Consider the following 17,580-nt stretch of genomic DNA (forward strand, 5'->3'; position numbering starts at 1 on the left):
ACTCTGCCTTCTTTTCCCCCTATAGGAGGTCGTCTCCATCATTTTTACCACCGACTGACGACAATTACATCCGACCTCTGGGTACTTACCGTCATCAGGGAAGGATACTCTCTTTATTTCACTCAGGTTCCACCAGAGCTCCCTCCAAGAGAGTATCTTTCCAATCCTTCCCAAACCGCCCTTCTTCAGGAAGCTCAAGCTCTGCTTCGTCTTCATGTCATCGAACCAGTTCCCTTGGAACAGCAGAACAGGAGGTTTTACTCCTGTTACTTCCTTGTTCCAAAGAAGATGGGTGATCTGCAGCCCATTCTGGATCTCAGGACTCTCAACAAATTTCTGGTCAAAGAAAAGTTTCACGTGTTATCCCTGGCATCCCTTTATCCCCTTTTCGAGCAGAATGACTGGATCTCAAGGAGGCCTTCACTCATATTCCCATTCATTCGGCCTCCTGTCAATATCTCAGATTTCAGGTGGGGAATCTGCATTACCAATACAGAGTACTACCCTTCAGCCTGGCCTCGTCTCCCAGAGTGTTCACCAAGTGCCTGGTAGTGGTAGCAGCAGCTCTTGGGAACCATGGTCTTCAGGTATTTCCCTACCTCGACGACTGGCTCATCAAAGATTCAACATCTCAAGGGGTTATTGTAGCGAGCCAACGGACTACCTGGTTCCTACAAAATTTAGGATTCGAAATCAATTTTCCCAAATCTCACCTCCAGCACCTCACAGAATCTACAATTCATTGGAGCTGTTCTGGACACTCTCCAACTCAGAACATTCCTCCCTCAGCAACTACTGGAAGCTCTTCTCCAACTCTGTCATTCAGTGTCTTCCTGCTCTACCATCTCAGTGAGACACATGATGGTACTCCTAGGTCACATGACCTCCACAGTACACGTGACTCCTTTTGCCAGACTTCAACTCAGAATTCCTCAGTGGACCCTGGCATCTCAATGGACGCAGGTTTGCGATCCACTTTCTCCACACATAACAATCACTCCTTCATTGAAGCAGTCTCTCCGTTGGTGGATGCTCTCTTCCAATCTTTCCAGGGGCTTGCTTTTTCAAACACCCACCCATCAGAAAGTCCTCACGACAGACTCTTTGACCTACGCTTGGGGCGCTCATCTCAATGGTCTCTGTACTCAAGGCCTCGACCAGTACAGATCGTCAGTGTCATATCAATCTGTTAGAACTCAGAGCGATCCTCAAAGCTCTCAACGCTTTTCAACATCTTCACGACCAAGTAGTCCTCATTCGGACGGACAACCAAGTCGCCATGTATTATGTCAACAAACAGGATGGGACGGGATCTGCCTCCCTTTGTCAAGAAGCTCTGAAGTTTTGGGACTGGGCAATCCGCCACACCTTCCTCAAAGCTGTCTACATTCAAGGGGCGAAGAATTGCTTAGCGGACAACTTGAGTCGTCTTCTGCAACCTCACAAATGGACACTCCATTCCTCGCCTCTTCATCACATTTTTTCACAGTGGGGAATGCCTCAGATAGACCTCTTTGCAGCTCCCCACAACTACAAACTGCCTCAGTTCTGCTCCAGGATATATTCTCCTCACCGCCTCGAGGCAGATGCTTTTCTTCTGGAATGGATGAATCTCTTCCTATATGCATTCCCTCCATTTCCTCTCATTCTCAAGACTCTGGTCAAGTTGAAGAACGATCATGTCACCATGATACTAATTGCTCCTCGGTGGCCGAGACAACTTTGGTAATCACTTCTACTTCAACTCAGGAGCAGGGAGCCATACCTTCTACCAGTTTTTCCTTCTCTGCTTACACAGAGTCAAGGATCTCTGCTTCATCCCAACCTGCAGTCTCTACACTTGACAGCTTGGTACCTCTCAACATAACCTCTCTTCAATTTTCGCAATCTGAAAGAGATGTTTTAGAAGCTTCTGGAAAGCCTACCACTAGACAATGCTATCACCAAAAATGGACTAGATTTTCTACGTGGTGTTTTTCTCATCATAAGGAGCCTCAGCATTCCTCCTTATCTTCTGTTTTGGACTACCTTTTGCACTTATCCAGTTCAGGCCTCAAGTCTACATCTACATAGTAACATAGTAAATGACAGCAGATAAAGACCCGAATGGTCCATCCAGTCTGCCTAACCTGATTCAATTTAAAATTTTTAAATTTTTTCTTCTTAGCTATTTCTGGGCAAGCATCCAAAGCTTTACCCAGTACTGTGCTTGGGTTCCAACTGCCGAAATCTCTGTTAAAACCTACTCCATCCCATCTACACCCTCCCAGCCAATGAAGCCCTCCCCAGCCCATCCCCCACCAAACGGCCATACACAGACACAGACTATGCAAGTCTGCCCAGTACTGGCCTTAGTTCAATATTTAATATTATTTTCTGATTCTAGATCCTCTGTGTTCATCCCACGCTTTTTGAACTCAGTCACAGTTTTACTCTCCACCACCTCTCTCGGGAGCGCATTCCAGGCATCTACCACCCTCTCCGTAAAGTTGAATTTCCTAACATTGCCTTTGAATCTACCACCCCTCAACCTCAAATTATGTCCTCTTTTACCATTTTCCTTTCTCTGGAAAAGATTTTGTTCTATGTTAATACCCTTCAAGTATTTGAACGTCTGAATCATATCTCCCCTGTCCCTCCTTTCCTCTAGGGTATACATATTCAGGGCTTCCAATCTCTCCTCATACGTCTTCTGGCGCAAGCCTCCAATCATTTTCCTCGCCCTCCTCTTCAAGTATTTGAACGTCTGAATCATATCTCCCCTGTCCTTCCTTTCCTCTAGGGTATACATATTCAGGGCTTCCAATCTCTCCTCATACGTCTTCTGGCGCAAGCCTCCAATCATTTTCCTCGCCCTCCTCTGGACCGCTTCAAGTCTTCTTATGTCCTTCACCAGATACATTCTCCAAAACTGAACACAGTACTCCAAGTGAGGCCTTACCAATGACCTGTACAGGGGCATCAACACCTTCTTCCTTCTACTGGCTACGCCTCTCTTTATACAGTCCAGCATCCTTCTGGCAGCAGCCACTACCTTGTCACACTGTTTTTTCGCCTTTAGATCTTTGGACACTATCATCCCAAGGTCCCTCTCCCCGTCCGTGCATATCAGCTTCTCACCTCCCAGCATATACGGTTCCTTCCGATTATTAATCCCCAAATGCATTACTCTGCATTTCTTTGCATTGAATTTTAGTTGCCAGGCATTAGACCATTCCTCTAACTTTTGCAGATCCTTTTTCATCTATTCGAGTCCATCTCAGTGCAATTGCGGCTTCCCATCAGCCTATTGAATGGAAACCCCTCTCTGCTCATCCGGTGGTTTCCAGATTCATGAAAGGACTTTTCAATGTCAAATCTCCTCTCAAACCGCCTCCTGTGGTTTGGGACCTCAATGTTGTCCTTGCTCAACTAATGAAGCCTCCATTTGAACCAATTGATAAGGCTCATCTGAAGTATCTCACTTGGAAAGTGGTGTTTCTCATAGCCCTCGCTTCTGTTCGACGAGTCAGTGAGCTGCAAGCTTTAGTTGCTGATCTATCTTTCACGGTGTTCCATCATGACAAGGTGGTTCTTCGTACTCATCCTAAATTCCTCCCTAAAGTGGTCTCGGAATTTCATCTCAACCAATCCATTGTTCTTCCGGTGTTTTTTCCAAAGCCTCATTCTCATCCTGGAGAAGTTGCTCTTCATACTCTGGACTGTAAACATGCTTTTTCCTTTTATTTGGAATGCACCCAACCACACAGAATTGCTCCTCAACTTTTTGTCTCCTTCGATCCAAATAAGTTGGGACATCCTATTTCTAAGTGTACCATCTCCAACTGGATGGCGGCTTGTATTTCATTCTGCTATGCCCATGCTGGATTACCCCTACACAGTAGAATCACAGCCCATAAAGTTAGAGCAATGGCAGCTTCAATTGCTTTCCTCAGATCTACTCCTATTGAGGAAATTTGTAAGGCTGCTACTTGGTCCTCGGTTCATACCTTCACTTCTCACTATTGTTTGGATACTTTCTCCAGACAGGATGAACAGTTTGGCCAAACAGTATTACAAAATTTTTTTCTACTGAATTGCCAACACTCCCACCATCCCATTCTGGTTAGCTTGGAGGTCCCCCTTATGTGAGAATAGGCTGCTTGCTTGTCCTGGGATAAAGCACAGTTACCTACCGTAACAGGTGTTATCCAGAGACAGCAGGCAGCTATTCTCAGAACCCACCCACCTCCCCTGGTTGGCTTCTCTGGAAGCTATCTGAACTGAGGAGACGTGCCCTATGCTGGCCAGGAAGGCACTCACGCATGTGCGGTGTGGGCGACTCGAAACTTCAAGTTTCTTCATGCAGGTCTGCTTGTGAGGCGTCCGCATCCGGGCTCCGTTGATGACGTCACCCATATGTGAGAATAGCTGCCTGCTGTCCCTGGATAACAACTGTTACGGTAAGTAACTGTGCTTTCCGTGCATTAGGAATAAGAAACATAGTTTCAAGCCCAGTGGGATATTCTGGACACACTGTTTTGGATGGTTAGGTCCATAACCCTATCAGGATTGAGAATTATTAAAAGTTTTTGTGGTGGATGTGGCTGTTTCTATTATCACCAAAAAGACTATAGTATCTGTGAATGGTAGTTAACCGTAAAGAACCCATGTCTACTTTTCAGTTCCTGTAATTTCCTATCCGAATTGTCCTCTTTGATTAGATTGTAAGCTCTATGGAGCAGGGATTGTCTCTTAATGGTTAATATATTGTACAGCGCAGCATGCTTCTGGCAATAAGTAGTAGGATAAAGACCCCACTGAAGCATAATTTGACTCTACCCTGCCAGTTCTGACTGCCATCTGTAGGGGCTTAGTGGCCAGGTGAGTTTCAGTGTGTTTAGTGGCCAGGGTGTGTTTCAGATGGGCTGAGAAAGTGTTGGATAGATTAGCTGATTTTTTTCTTAGCGGACAGAGAAGTAGCTAAGATTGAGATGGGATCAGCTTTCCTGTTGGATGCACTTTGATTTATTCCCTCCTTCCCTCTCTCCCCCCCAATTGATTGCTTCAGCAGCATTTCTCTCCCCCCTTCACTTGGCCATACTGCAGCATTTCTTCCCCCCTCCGCCGCAATGGCAGCATTTCTTTCCTCCCCCCCCCCCCCCGCGCAGTGCCAGCAGCAGCATTTCGCTTTCTCTCCACCCCTCCAATTGGCCACAGTGCACTGAGTGCAGCATTTCTCCTCCTCCCCCCCCCCCCCCCGCAGCGCAGCATTCACAATTCATTACAGGCTAAGGTGGGAGATAGGGAAGTAAGGAAACAGAGGGTCGTGGACACTTGGAATGCGCTGCCGGAGGAGGTGGTCGGGCAGAGTACGGTACAGGGATTCAAACAGGGATTGGACGGATTCCTGAGGGATAAAGGGATCGTGGGATACTGAGAGAAGTATCCAGGAAATAAGTATAGAAACCCGACCAGGTCGTGCATGTGCAAAACCGGAGGGTTAGGACTTCGATGGGAAGATAGGACTTCAATGGGAAACCAGGGTGGCAAGGGGGCCCCTTCTGGTGATTCAGACAGGTGACCTGTTTGGGCCGCCGCGGGAGCGGACTGCTGGGCATGATGGACCTATGGTCTGACCCGGCGGAGGCACTGCTTATGTTCTTATGTAAGGAGGGAAGCTGACAACTAGCTGCTCTTGCTTGCTTCGGGCCTTCCTCGCTGCTGGGTCCTGCCTTCACGGAAACAGAAAGTAGGCAGGAACCGACACGAGGAAGGCCCGAAGCAAGTAAAAGCAGCAAGTTGTAAGCTTCCCTCCTCACTTCCCTATCTCCCACCTTAGGCTTGTGTCCTCGGGGCTCTGTAGGTGAGACTGCACACTATGCCGGCTTAGCAGCGTTCCCATGTAAAAATGGCAACCCACCGAGGCCAGAAACTCCAAGGCTCTACGTTCCTCATACCAGGCGGAGTTGTTCAGGATACTCAGACTGCCACGCGCTTTTCTCCCACACAAAAGCTCCCCGTTGGCGCACACACGCTGCAAACTCTCACGCCCACGTTCTGCACCAGTTGCTCAAGTGAAAGTGGCTCACATAAGCCTATTTTTCCGCTGGGGTCTCTGATGCATGCGGTGGCCCCGCCAATGAGTGCAATGGTGTGGTGGCCTGCACGCTGAAAGCGCCCATGTGTAAGGAGTCAGCTTGTGGGATCGAAGCCACAGTACACCGTCTGTGCGCCGCTCTGCAATATTAAAAAGTCAGGCTGAGGCAGGAGTCAAACGTTGAACTTATGACGACTCTTCAAGCTGTGCTGAGTCATCCCGGGGAATCCACAAACCGTTGAGAGGGTTTTTGTTGTTTTTTTGTTGTTGTTTTTTTTTTGTTTTTTTTTAAATGGTTGAGCGGCAGTAGCAGGATTTGTGACTGAGATGACAGCTGGGCTGTCATCTAAATTAGCCGGGTGGAACGCCCGGCTAAAAGGCTCTAGAAAATGGGGAAAAAAAACAACAAAAAACACTGTGTCAATCGCCAAGGTGGTACAAAGTCATCTATTGGCAGAGAGTCCACCTTTCTCATGAACTGGGCAGAAAACCATCTCTCTGTCCTGTCAGCCTCTCATGTGGCAGGGACGCAGAACATCTAGGTCAGTGTTCTTCAACCTTTTTACACCTATGGACCAGTGTAAATAAAATAATTATTTCGTGGACCGGCAAACTAATAAGACTGAAATTTTTAAAAACCCCATTTCCGCCTCGTCCCCGCGAGCTCGGTCCCTTTAACCATCTGATCCCATCCGCACAAGCCTCAAATAGTTATGATTTTATATTGAACATATTTTGTTAAAGTATAAAAAGAAACAATATTCTGTACAATTGTCATTTTATAAATATAAATAATACAGGGCAAAGATCAACAAAACCCCCGTCTCCCCTCCCCTTCATATATATCTCCTCTACTATGAAGAAAACAGAATAAGCCAAATTATTACAGAATGCTACACAAATATCATTCTAACAGAATACCGCAGTCACACATGGCAAGAATGGTGTTAGGGGGAGTGCAACTAGGGCAACTGCCTCCTGATCAGAGAGAGCCCTAAGCCAACTGGAAGCTAAAGACGCACTGCCTGGGCTTTGCACTCCCCAGTTATGTCTAACATCAGCTCTAGCAGGATACATATTTTAAATCTGATATATTCTAATCACAAGATAGAAATAAAATTATTTATTTTCTACCTTTTGTCGTCTCTGGTTTCTGCTTTGATCGTCTTTTCACTCTCTTCCATCCAGTGTCTGCCCTCTGTCTCTTCAATCCAGCATCTACCCCTTCCATCCACTGTCTGCCCTCTCCCCCTCCCATATGGTATCTGCGTTCTTTCTATGCCCCTCTCTCCTACACCAGATCTAGCATCTTTGTCCCTCTTTCCTTATTTCTCATCTGACCCCCCTTCCCAGCATCAATCTTTCTCTACTTTGTCATTCCTCTGTCTCTCCCCTTTCCCTCATCTGATCTCTCCATTCCATCCTGACTCCTTCCCCTCCTCTAATCTCCCTGCCAGCTGTTTCCTTCCAATGTTCCTCCTCCCCTGTCCAGCAGTACCTTCTCCCTTTCTTCCTCCCCTTATCCAACAGTAACTCTCTTCCCTTCTCCCCTGTCAGTAGTATCCCCTTCCCCTCCCTTGTCCAGGAGTACCCCTTTTAAATTGAATCAGATTGGGCAGACTGGATGGACCATTCGGGTCTTTATCTGCCGTCATCTACTATGTTACTATGTTATGTTCTCCCTTTTCTCCTCACCTTATCCAACAGTAACTCTCTTCCCTTCCCTTTCCCTTCTCCCCTGTCAACAGTACCCCCTTCCCCTCCCTTGTCCAGGAGTACCCTTTCTCCCTTCCCTCCTTCCCTCTGCAGCAAATGTTTCCTCTGTGTAGGCTAGCGGCAGCTCTGTGTGCTTTTAACTTCGGCACACAGCTGCCCCTAAGCAGTATTTTAGCCACGGTTTCATGAGGCAGCCTCGGGGCCTTTGGTAGGCCGGCCCACATTGCATCATGGAAGCTGGCCGGCCTAGCAAAGGCCCCGAGGCTGTCTCATGAAACCGCGGCTAAAATACTGCTTAGGGGCAGCTGGGTGCTGAAGTTAAAAGCACACAGAGCTGCCGCTGCTTGTCTGGGGGTGCAGAGACAAAGGCTGGAGCAGGAGACATACGCGGCAGGAGTCGGTGGTGGATGGCGGTTGAAGAACTGTGATCTAGGTAATTTCCTTAGTCTTCATACACCGGATATGGGGGATTGGACACTGGGTTGTACAGCTTACAGCAGCATCATCTGCTGGTGGGATGTACCAGTGATGGACCTCACGGCGACACAAAATGCCAAGGTGTCTCAATTCTTCAGTTGCAGAAAGGATCGGAGCCCAGACAAAATCAATGGCCCAATTCAGCCTTGATCAAACAAACCACAGTGAAGATATGCAGTAGTGTTGGTGTGCAATTTATTCAACAGTCATAAAAAGTCTGTGCAATGGCTCGACATACACATGTTTCGGCCAATATGGCCTACCTCAGGAGCCTTATTCAAAATGTTCAATTACTTGAGTGGTGTAGCCTATAATGAACGAAACACCTCATCGAAGTATTATGAAATCTAATGAAGATACCATACCGGTCTCTACAACAGCCTTGACCAGCAGGTCTCTGTACGCGTTTTCCTTGGCCTCTGTTGGATCATGCATTCCAAAGAATTGAAAGCCACAGAAGTGTGGTGATTTTGATGACTCCAGATTGATCAAGAAGACATTAGTATGCAGATTTATTTATTATTTATTTCTAGCATTTCTAGACCGCCTATAACTAAGCGGTTAACAATAAAAATATTCATAATATTTCATGGACAATACAGTTACAAAATGCCTTCAGTTACATCGCAATCACATAATAACTTATTCCACTTAAGTTACATCAAAAACTCAATGAATTTACATATCTATCCCCACTTAATAAGGTGCAGTAATCATAATTTAGATTTCTTATCAAATGTACCTACTAGCAAAGTTTCAGAGGAAAGCCTGCACATATAGTTGTGTCTTCAACATCTTTCTAAACTGTAAACAGTCAGAACAGGTTCTCAGACTGCTAGGGAGGGAATGCCATAATTTTAGCCCCGCCATGGACAATATTGTTCTGGATTTAGCATACTGAACAGTTTTCTCCTTAATGGAATTCAATTTCATAGTACCCTCAGACCTCAGATTCTTCCTCAGCTGGTAGCCTCCCACAGAGATGGAAAGTTCAATGGAACAAACTCTGATGTATTACTGACAACATTTTATAACAAACCCTTTGTGCCACTGGAAGCCAATGCAGCTATTTTAGCACAGGAGTAATATATTCTGTCCGTGAAATTCCCCAAATCAGACTCACAGTAGAATTCATCAATTGCTGTATGCCTTACATTTAATTTTAGTTAACCCCAGGTAAAGCATATTACAGTAATCTAGGCATAAGAACATAAGAAACGCCATCTCCGGATCAGACCTTTGGTCCATCAAGTCCAGGTGCCAGGTGTACACCTGTAATGCCTGGGGGAAGCATTGGTTTCAATCGATAGTGTCCATAGTTATGAGTATCCACCCTGCACAACCCTGAGGACCTGTCTTCCTATTGAAAGAAAATAGTCCAAACAGACACCTAAGATCACCATCTCCCTTCTAACCTGCAAATTCATTCCTTGAACCTGGATTTCAGTTGGAAGTTTCTCCACATTATTCTCACTCACTATCATTACTTCTGATTTCCCAGCATCCAATTGCAACCCATGATTGTTCATCCAATCACCGTTTTCATATACCTATTCAAATCTTTCCCAACTTCCATCATTTCACTTTCAATGGGGGAAAAAACGAAATATCATCCGCATAAAATCTATAGTACACTCTCAGATCGCTAAATCTTTTTCCTTATGTAGCCATATTCATATTGTGGTAGAGTTGTAACTAAGTCTGATCATGTGGATCTTCTGACATGGACTGATAGCCATGCCAAACCCAGCTTGATTTTGTCTTGGCTCTTGAGATACTTGGCTAAGGTGATCGTCATGATGCTCCATTCTCTTTGTAGATCAACCTCTCTCGCTTATGTAAGGTTTTGGAGAATTTTCAAGAGCTGGTGTGAAGATCATGGAGTGGTAGCCTTGGTGGTGCAAATTCTGGATTTTCTACATAATTTTCCACATACACATAAGTTTGGCCTTAGCTTCTCTTAAAGTTCAAGTTGTGGCTTTGGTTTGTTTTCAAGGTTGTATTAAGGACAAGCCTTTAGCAAGCCATTCTGATGTCATTCGTTTTTTCGAGAGGTGTCAGCTACCTTCGGCCACCAAGCATATGCCTTTTCCTTTTTTGAATCTTAATCTAATCTGACCATCCTTTTAGTCACTGTCATCTTGTTCTCTCAAGGATCTTATTCCAAAATCTGAGTTCTTTGGTTACAATTTCCTCAGCAAGGCATGTTTCTGAGTTGCAGGCTCTGTTGTGCATAGTACCCTTTATGGAGTTGTCAAAGGAAAAAATCATTTTGCATTTGGTTCCTTCTTTCCTTTCCAAGGTCTTGATGTCCTTTTACTTGAACCAGTGGTGCATACCTTAGGCTTATCGAAGGGCTTAGAGGAACAGCGTTTGCTGTGCAAGCTGGATGTCAGAAGTGTTGAAGGAGTATATTCATAGAACAGACAAGTTTCAGCACTCTTGGACTACCTTTTTTATTCTTCTGGGTGGCTATTATAAAGGACTGGCGACATTTAAGACTACTAGTATGAGATGGATTAAAGAGGCAATTGGATTTGCATACCTTCTGAGCAGTAGGTCTGTCCTGGAGGACATCAAGGCGAATTTCACAAGGAGCCAGGCATCTTCTTGGGCTGAGCGTTCTCTGGTTCCTCCTCTGGATATCTGTAGAACTGTGACCTTGTCTTCCTTACATTCCTTTGTTCAACACTACAGAGTGGATGTTCATGCATGTTAAAGGCGCAGTTTTTGGTGCGTGTGTGCTTCCTACAGGGCTCTATGGGTCCTTTTCTTGAATTCACTGCTTTGTTACTTCCCATCAGCCTTCTCTGATGTGGTCCAGAGGAACACAAAGGAGAAGTTAGGTATTGCCTACTAATCTACATTCCTTTCGGCCCTCTGGACTGAACCAGATTCCGTTCTGTGGTTTATTATGTTCTCAGAATTGTTCGTTCAAAGGATTTTTGTTCCGTCATGAGCTCTACTCTCCAAGGAATTGCTTGTTCATTATCTGTTTATTGATAGGTGAAAAAATAAAATAAATAAGACTGTAATTTATTTGCATTTATGGGTGGCTGTTATGAAGCTGGATGGTTGCACAGATGCAGGCTTATTTCTGAGATCTATCTTGCTTTGGAAAGATAATTCTGATTTTAACAGGGATGTTTCAGGGTTCTTACTGGCTCACTCTAGAATCAGAATTCTCAGTCTCCCTGCTGGTAGGCAAGGACAACCCATCAGTCTATTCTAGGCATGTCTAGAGGAACTAAAGGAAAGCAAATTAGTGGGTAATCTAATTTCTCCTTTTACAAATGTGAGGAACACAGTAATTTATGACTTCCTACTATTCCATTAATCCTTTTTTTGCCCAGCCTCTTTCTTATTATAGAGTCATGGACACTGACTTTAGCTGAGGCTAGAGAGGCCTGGAGATTGGATGATGACCTAGAATGATTTGTGATTTCCTAGATGAGTTGTTACTGCACCTCCCAGGAAAATTCACTATTCCAAGTCTTTATTTGGAGATAATGACTCACTGTGATTTGGTGAAAGGGCTTTCCCTTTCCACACTGATGTATTTCAACAGCTTTTTTCCTCATTCCTTCTTGGAATTTCCTTTGATCGTGACAGTGTTTCTTGTAGAAACTTCATGGTGACTACTTTACTCTTATGGTAAAAAGTTTAGTATGTACTAAGGTTTAAATTCAACAGGATTGGCTGCAATCGAGCCTGGTTGTGTTCATGTGAATCTAATTATCAGTTAAATTTGGTCAGTTGGTTGCTTGAGTAACTAAGGGAACAGTTATTTTTTCACATGGGTGCTATGAGTTTTAGATACTTTTAATAGATTTTGTTTAAAGGTAGAAACCATTCAGTGTCTGTATGTACAATAATAGGGACTGGGGGAGGAGGGGGGGACTTTTCCTCATCACTGTAGCAATCACAGTTGTACAGCTGGTTTCAGAATCAAGCATACCAAAATATAAATTTGTTGGAAGTGGAATAATCTCAAGGGATGATATCAAAATTTGGTCTGCCTTTTCTGTCCATTGTGGGGGGGAAACACCACAGGACAGTTACTCAACCTTTAAATTTAGCAGTACTTTTTACACTACACAGTTTTTCTGTGTGGAATTTCTCTTACATAAGTCTTAGAAAATCAAAGTATTGAACCAAATATATTTTATTTTAACATAATTTGCATTTTTGCCCCTTCCTTAAATTTAATATTGTTTTGTAAAAATTAATAGAATTCTATAACATCTATTTATTGATGTACAAGAACTACTTCCTGCACTGCCTTCCTAATGTATAGTACCCATTCTCCTGTATGCCCTCCTTAGGTCACGGAGCTCTTCCACAGGTTTGAGGGCTCTGGGGCGTCCACAGCGAAAGAAAGCAGAGCCTGAGCACACTCATAGTGTGCACTCCAAATCTCCAAAGTTGAGCAACACAAGTCCCAGGGAAGACCAAGACAAACGGGAGGTGAGTGTGAGGAGAAGCAAGTGGGGACAAAGTGCAGCAGTTCCCTTGCTAAATATTTCAGTGCACTTTTAACAAAGATAATGAAAACGTATTTGAAATGGAGATTACAAAGTTGGTTTAGCTAGTTAGTACCTCTCATTGTACTTGAGTTAAGATAAAAGTAGTTTGTTCAAATAGAAAGAGATGAAATAAGTTGACTGTTAAATGGGTCCAATTGTGAAAATAAAAATAAGACTCCCACTGCCCCTACAATCACAAAATTCTAGTATTAAAATTGAATGAATTACTATTTTGATAACATTTTTTTCTTGGAGAATAAGCAGGATCTAATATCCTCACTAAGTGATACAATCCAATGGAGCATCAAAAACAAAGAGCAGTAGTAATCAATCTGTCAACACAGGGGGTTCACTGCTATACACTAGCTTAAAATATACCATTTAACAGAAAATTTGAAGTGAGGGAGTCAGCAATTAGGAGTGTAACAATGTAATCATGCCAACGTTTGACAACAATAGCAGAGTGAGCAGTATACCACTCATTTCCACCTGTACACCATCATCGGGCATGTCAGTGTGCATAAATCAAAAAAGTAACAAAAGCACTTAGTTTAGATCTTCAACCGGATTAGCATGAAGTTAAACGAGGCCACATTTATTGTAAGAAGCCTCTGCACAAGGTTCAACTGAGCCCGGTTTTAGGGACTCAATGAGTCCCTTCCTCAGGAACCCTTTGCTAATCAAGTCCTTAATTCAAGACTGCCATCATATAATCAGCGAGCAGTTTGAATGAGATGAAGGCTGGGGGGAAGAGGGGCTACCCAAGAGACGCAGGCTGGAATTTAAAACGAAGAAAGTGACATCAGCAGAAAAACTTGAACTATTGATATGGAGAGACCGCATGATACAGCGAAACAGCCACCAAATGAAATGCCGTCATTCAACCCTGAAGGGTAAACAGGGTTGAGGTGAAAAATCCAGGATTGTTTGCGTAATTGGATACGAGATAACTTGTCTCCTTTAAAATCAGATGGAATCTGTTCTTTGATGAACCAGGATAAATCAGAAGTCATATTGTTTTTCCAAACAATGGAACACCATGGGGGCCACGTGGTTGGCAGTAAGAATTTCTACTCTTATGTTCAGCCAACCTGACCTTTATACTTCTGGTAGTACAGCCCATATATACAAGATTGCAAGGGCAAATAACATATGCAACCCATTGAGAAAGGCAGTTGGTCTGATGTTTGAGAAAACGCCTTTGTTGGGTATGCAGATGACGCCAAAATGATACATCTAATGAGTTCTGACACATGTTACAAGAAACCACAGGGTCTATGTTCACTTGGAATGATGTCCTGATTCCAATTATTGCCAAGGTGCGCCCCTGTCAGATAAGTACACAGGTTCTTGGGCTGCGTGAAGGCTAAGCAGGGGTTTTCCTTAAAAGATTCATGTGTAGCAAGGACAATCCAATGTTTTTCACAATCTTCACTATGGACTGAGCCTGATCTGAAAGAGATTACACAGATTTGTTTGACCATAGTAGTTTTGTTTTGGGACTGAAACAAAAGGTCAGGATTGGCCCACCGAGCTCGATGATAGCCTGGCATAGTGCTTTGATAAGTTATAGGCTTTTACAGAGCTTTTTGCATGGTCTACTGTACATGTGTAAGCAACATCACATAGAGCCACCACTGTTATTATTTTCTGCAAGGTCTCTTTGGATTCTCCACAGCCTTTACTTTTTCTTCCGTATAAGTAATTTTTCACATTGATAGCACTGGAACATCTCAGTAAATATTTTCTTTCCTCTCTAACTCTAGTTAAGCTTTTGAGACATTTTCACATGTGTCTGGTTTTATATGTGGTTACTGAAACAACCTGCACTAGCTGATTTCTTAACATTGAGCCGATTGATTTTACTTGACCATTTGCTGCAAATGTCCCAGAGAAAAGGAGTTCCCTTCAGCTTCTGAAAGTGTGATCAGTATAATAAGACCATATTGATAAGTGGCATTAATAATTACTTCCTGCTGTGCCTTGAGCCTAACCATGAACCCTCAGAGAAGTCAAAGGGATTAGCTTACACATCAACTCACATAGACCCAAGAGCTGTACCCAATTCAAGGGATGTATCAACATCAGAACATTGATCACTCTTGAGGAAAAGTGTCGGTAAGATGCCATTAGAGACCATTCATCTTCAAATTCCCAATCAAAGTAGTCAAAAGATTCCAGGTTTCAGTGTCGGCATTGTAGAACTGATACAACACATTGAGTAGAGAGGCTAGCAAATGTCTGCAATGGACCTCGGAACATGATGTCAGGAACATTGAGAATACTGGGTATGGAGTAGCCTAATGGTTAGTGCAGCAGACTTTCATCCTAGGGAATTGGGTTCAGTTCCCACTGCAGCTCTTTGTGACCCTAGATAAGTCATTTAACACTCCATTGCCCCAGGTACAAAACAAAAACAAATTGTGAGCTCACTAGAGACGGAGAAAATACCTACATATAATGTGTACAATGTTGCATACTTCTAATAATGTTATAGTAGGTGGTGCCCACTATCATTTATTCAAAGTTTACAGCCTTGCAAAGGAACCCTTATTGATGCCATGGGAAGTATGTATCCCTTCAGGGGTCCTAGTTCAAGCTACTGGTTTCATCTCAGGTGACCCAAGAGAGTGATCCTATCCTTATTGTGGATTGTGGTGTCTTGGCTCTGAAAGTCTTTGAAAGGGATCTGGAGAAGAGAACAGGGATGCTATGCTGATGTTGGCTTCAAATCTTTTCTTCTGCATTGACATTGAGGCTGGTTCTGGTGTAGACCATTTTAGAATCTCAAGCAGTGCCTGAAATTTCAATATTAAAACTAAACTAAGAAAAATTAATTTTATAGACCGCGTTGTCATCCAAAAGGTGCTTGACTTGGTTTACAGTAGTGTCAGTATAGTACATAAATATATAAAAAAAAGAATGTAATCTAGAATGGCTTAGTTTCCAAAGTGTTTAGTAAACAAGAAAGTTTTCAGAGCTTTCCAAAATAAAACGAAGGGGCCTAGACTTTTAAGTGAAAGCGGAGGACTCATTGGCCATGGTGCCGTGTGCCTTTATGCTCATATTAAGTGGGACAAACAAGGATGCTGCACTAGTGGTCGATCTGCATTACAATCTAAACCTCAGCAAACAAGGGGTATTCTTGTTAGCTGGGTCCAGACTCTGACTAAAATTTTCTGAAGTGGAATCTGATCATTTCATGGGGGGGTCTCCCTACAGATGGATTCTCTGAACAGGAGAAGGAACTGGTCTTCCTTAAAATGCATATTCCACCCTCTTTTCATTTTATGGGAAATGACAGACCATTCTATTTATGAGGAGAATGAGGCCAGGGCATAAATTTTGGACATGCTCTAGTTTCTCTTAATTCCCCTGCCCTCTAGAATATGTGACTGTTCCAGTTCACTAGGTACAAGATGTGCTAATGAGAATGTAGGAAACCCTTCCTCTCTATACAGTATATTACAAGAAGGTGAATGCCATGTATAGAGTCTAGGACCTTCCAAATTTAAAATGTAATTACCACATTAATGGTGATAGAGATATTTGTTCTCAGGAATACTAAAAGGATAGTAGCTTACTCTGTAGTGACCCCAGAGAGGGAAACAAGTACTTTGAATCTACCTGGGACAGAGGTTGACCAGAAAGCTACTGTTTTAACCTCCCACTCACTTTCTGACCAGCTATTCATGAGTCACAATATGATAAATCTTTTGAACCAGGTAGACCATGTCTTAGTATCCTTAGTACAAATGAAGAGACTTTAGGTCAAAGGCAAAGAATATGCAGGAAGCCCCTAGTCCAGTTGGCCTTTGCTTATGAGACATGATTGAGAGCATCTGCAGTAGAGATTGATGCTTGTAAGTTCTTATGGCTAAGGGTTTCATACCTTGGATATGTCATGGAGAAATGGTTTACTGATTGTCTTTTTAAGGGAGATAATATCTTTGGAAATCAAGTTAAGGAAGTGGTAGTTCAATTAAGACAATTTTTCTATATGTAAAAGACACATGTCCAACTCAACCACCCAGGGAAACATTTATTTCTGTAGAGGAGTGTTATCTTCCAACTTTCATACCTGAAGACAGTATCAGGGATCTTTTTCTTGCTACAAATAACTTTCCAGTCAAAACCTGGGACAGTAGTTTGATTAGATTCTGTTCCTAGTAGTATCCATGCTGGAGAACTTCCTTTTGGGGGGAGGACTGAGGTTGTTTATAGATGTTTGGCCCAATATAATAAGACATGCAGATTTTCAGGGTAGTGAGACAGATACAAATTAAGATTATTTCAACCTCACTCAAGTTACCAACCAAACAACTCATGGTCAAATTCTCAGCATTAGGAAATGTATGTAAAGGAACTCTACTCCCTCTTGGAAATTATATAATCAAACCCATTCAACCAAGAAAAGAGGGGTTCCCACTCCAAATTTATACTGTTATGCTGTAATCTCTAACTGTATGTTCTCACTCTGAAATAATGCTGTAATCTCTATGCATACCAATTTTCACTGTAATCTCAATGTACTCCTCTATTATTGTACACCGTCTTGAACTGAAAAGGTATGACGTGATATAAATAAAGCTAAAAATAATTTTTCTTGATTCCAAAAGTTAAGAGAATTCTGTTCTATCCTAGACCTAAGAATCTTGACCAATTTTCTTGTGTGTGAGAAGTTCAGGTAATTGTCCCTAGGCAACTTGATCCCCCTTCTTTAAAAAGAAGTCTGAGTATGCGGATCTAAAGGAAGCTTACATTCCTATAGAGATACATGCA

The 17,580-nt window shown here is 43.2% G+C and overlaps 1 protein-coding gene across 6 annotated transcripts in view; it reads left to right on the forward strand.

The window, feature by feature from the left end:
* Nucleotides 1-17,580, forward strand: part of SRRM2 (serine/arginine repetitive matrix 2) — a 549,687-nt gene that overhangs the window by 345,917 nt on the left and 186,190 nt on the right. For 5 of the 6 annotated variants that reach the window (XM_033944768.1, XM_033944767.1, XM_033944764.1 and 2 more), the window contains exon 10: nucleotides 12,598-12,739. The exons of the other annotated variant lie outside the window; for it this stretch is intronic. In XM_033944768.1, coding sequence (XP_033800659.1) covers nucleotides 12,598-12,739 — 142 coding nt within the window. The remainder of the gene's footprint in view (nucleotides 1-12,597; nucleotides 12,740-17,580) is intronic. 6 annotated transcript variants of the gene reach the window in all.

This window comes from Geotrypetes seraphini, chromosome 5, assembly GCF_902459505.1.
Source record: "Geotrypetes seraphini chromosome 5, aGeoSer1.1, whole genome shotgun sequence".
NCBI lineage: Eukaryota > Metazoa > Chordata > Amphibia > Gymnophiona > Dermophiidae > Geotrypetes > Geotrypetes seraphini.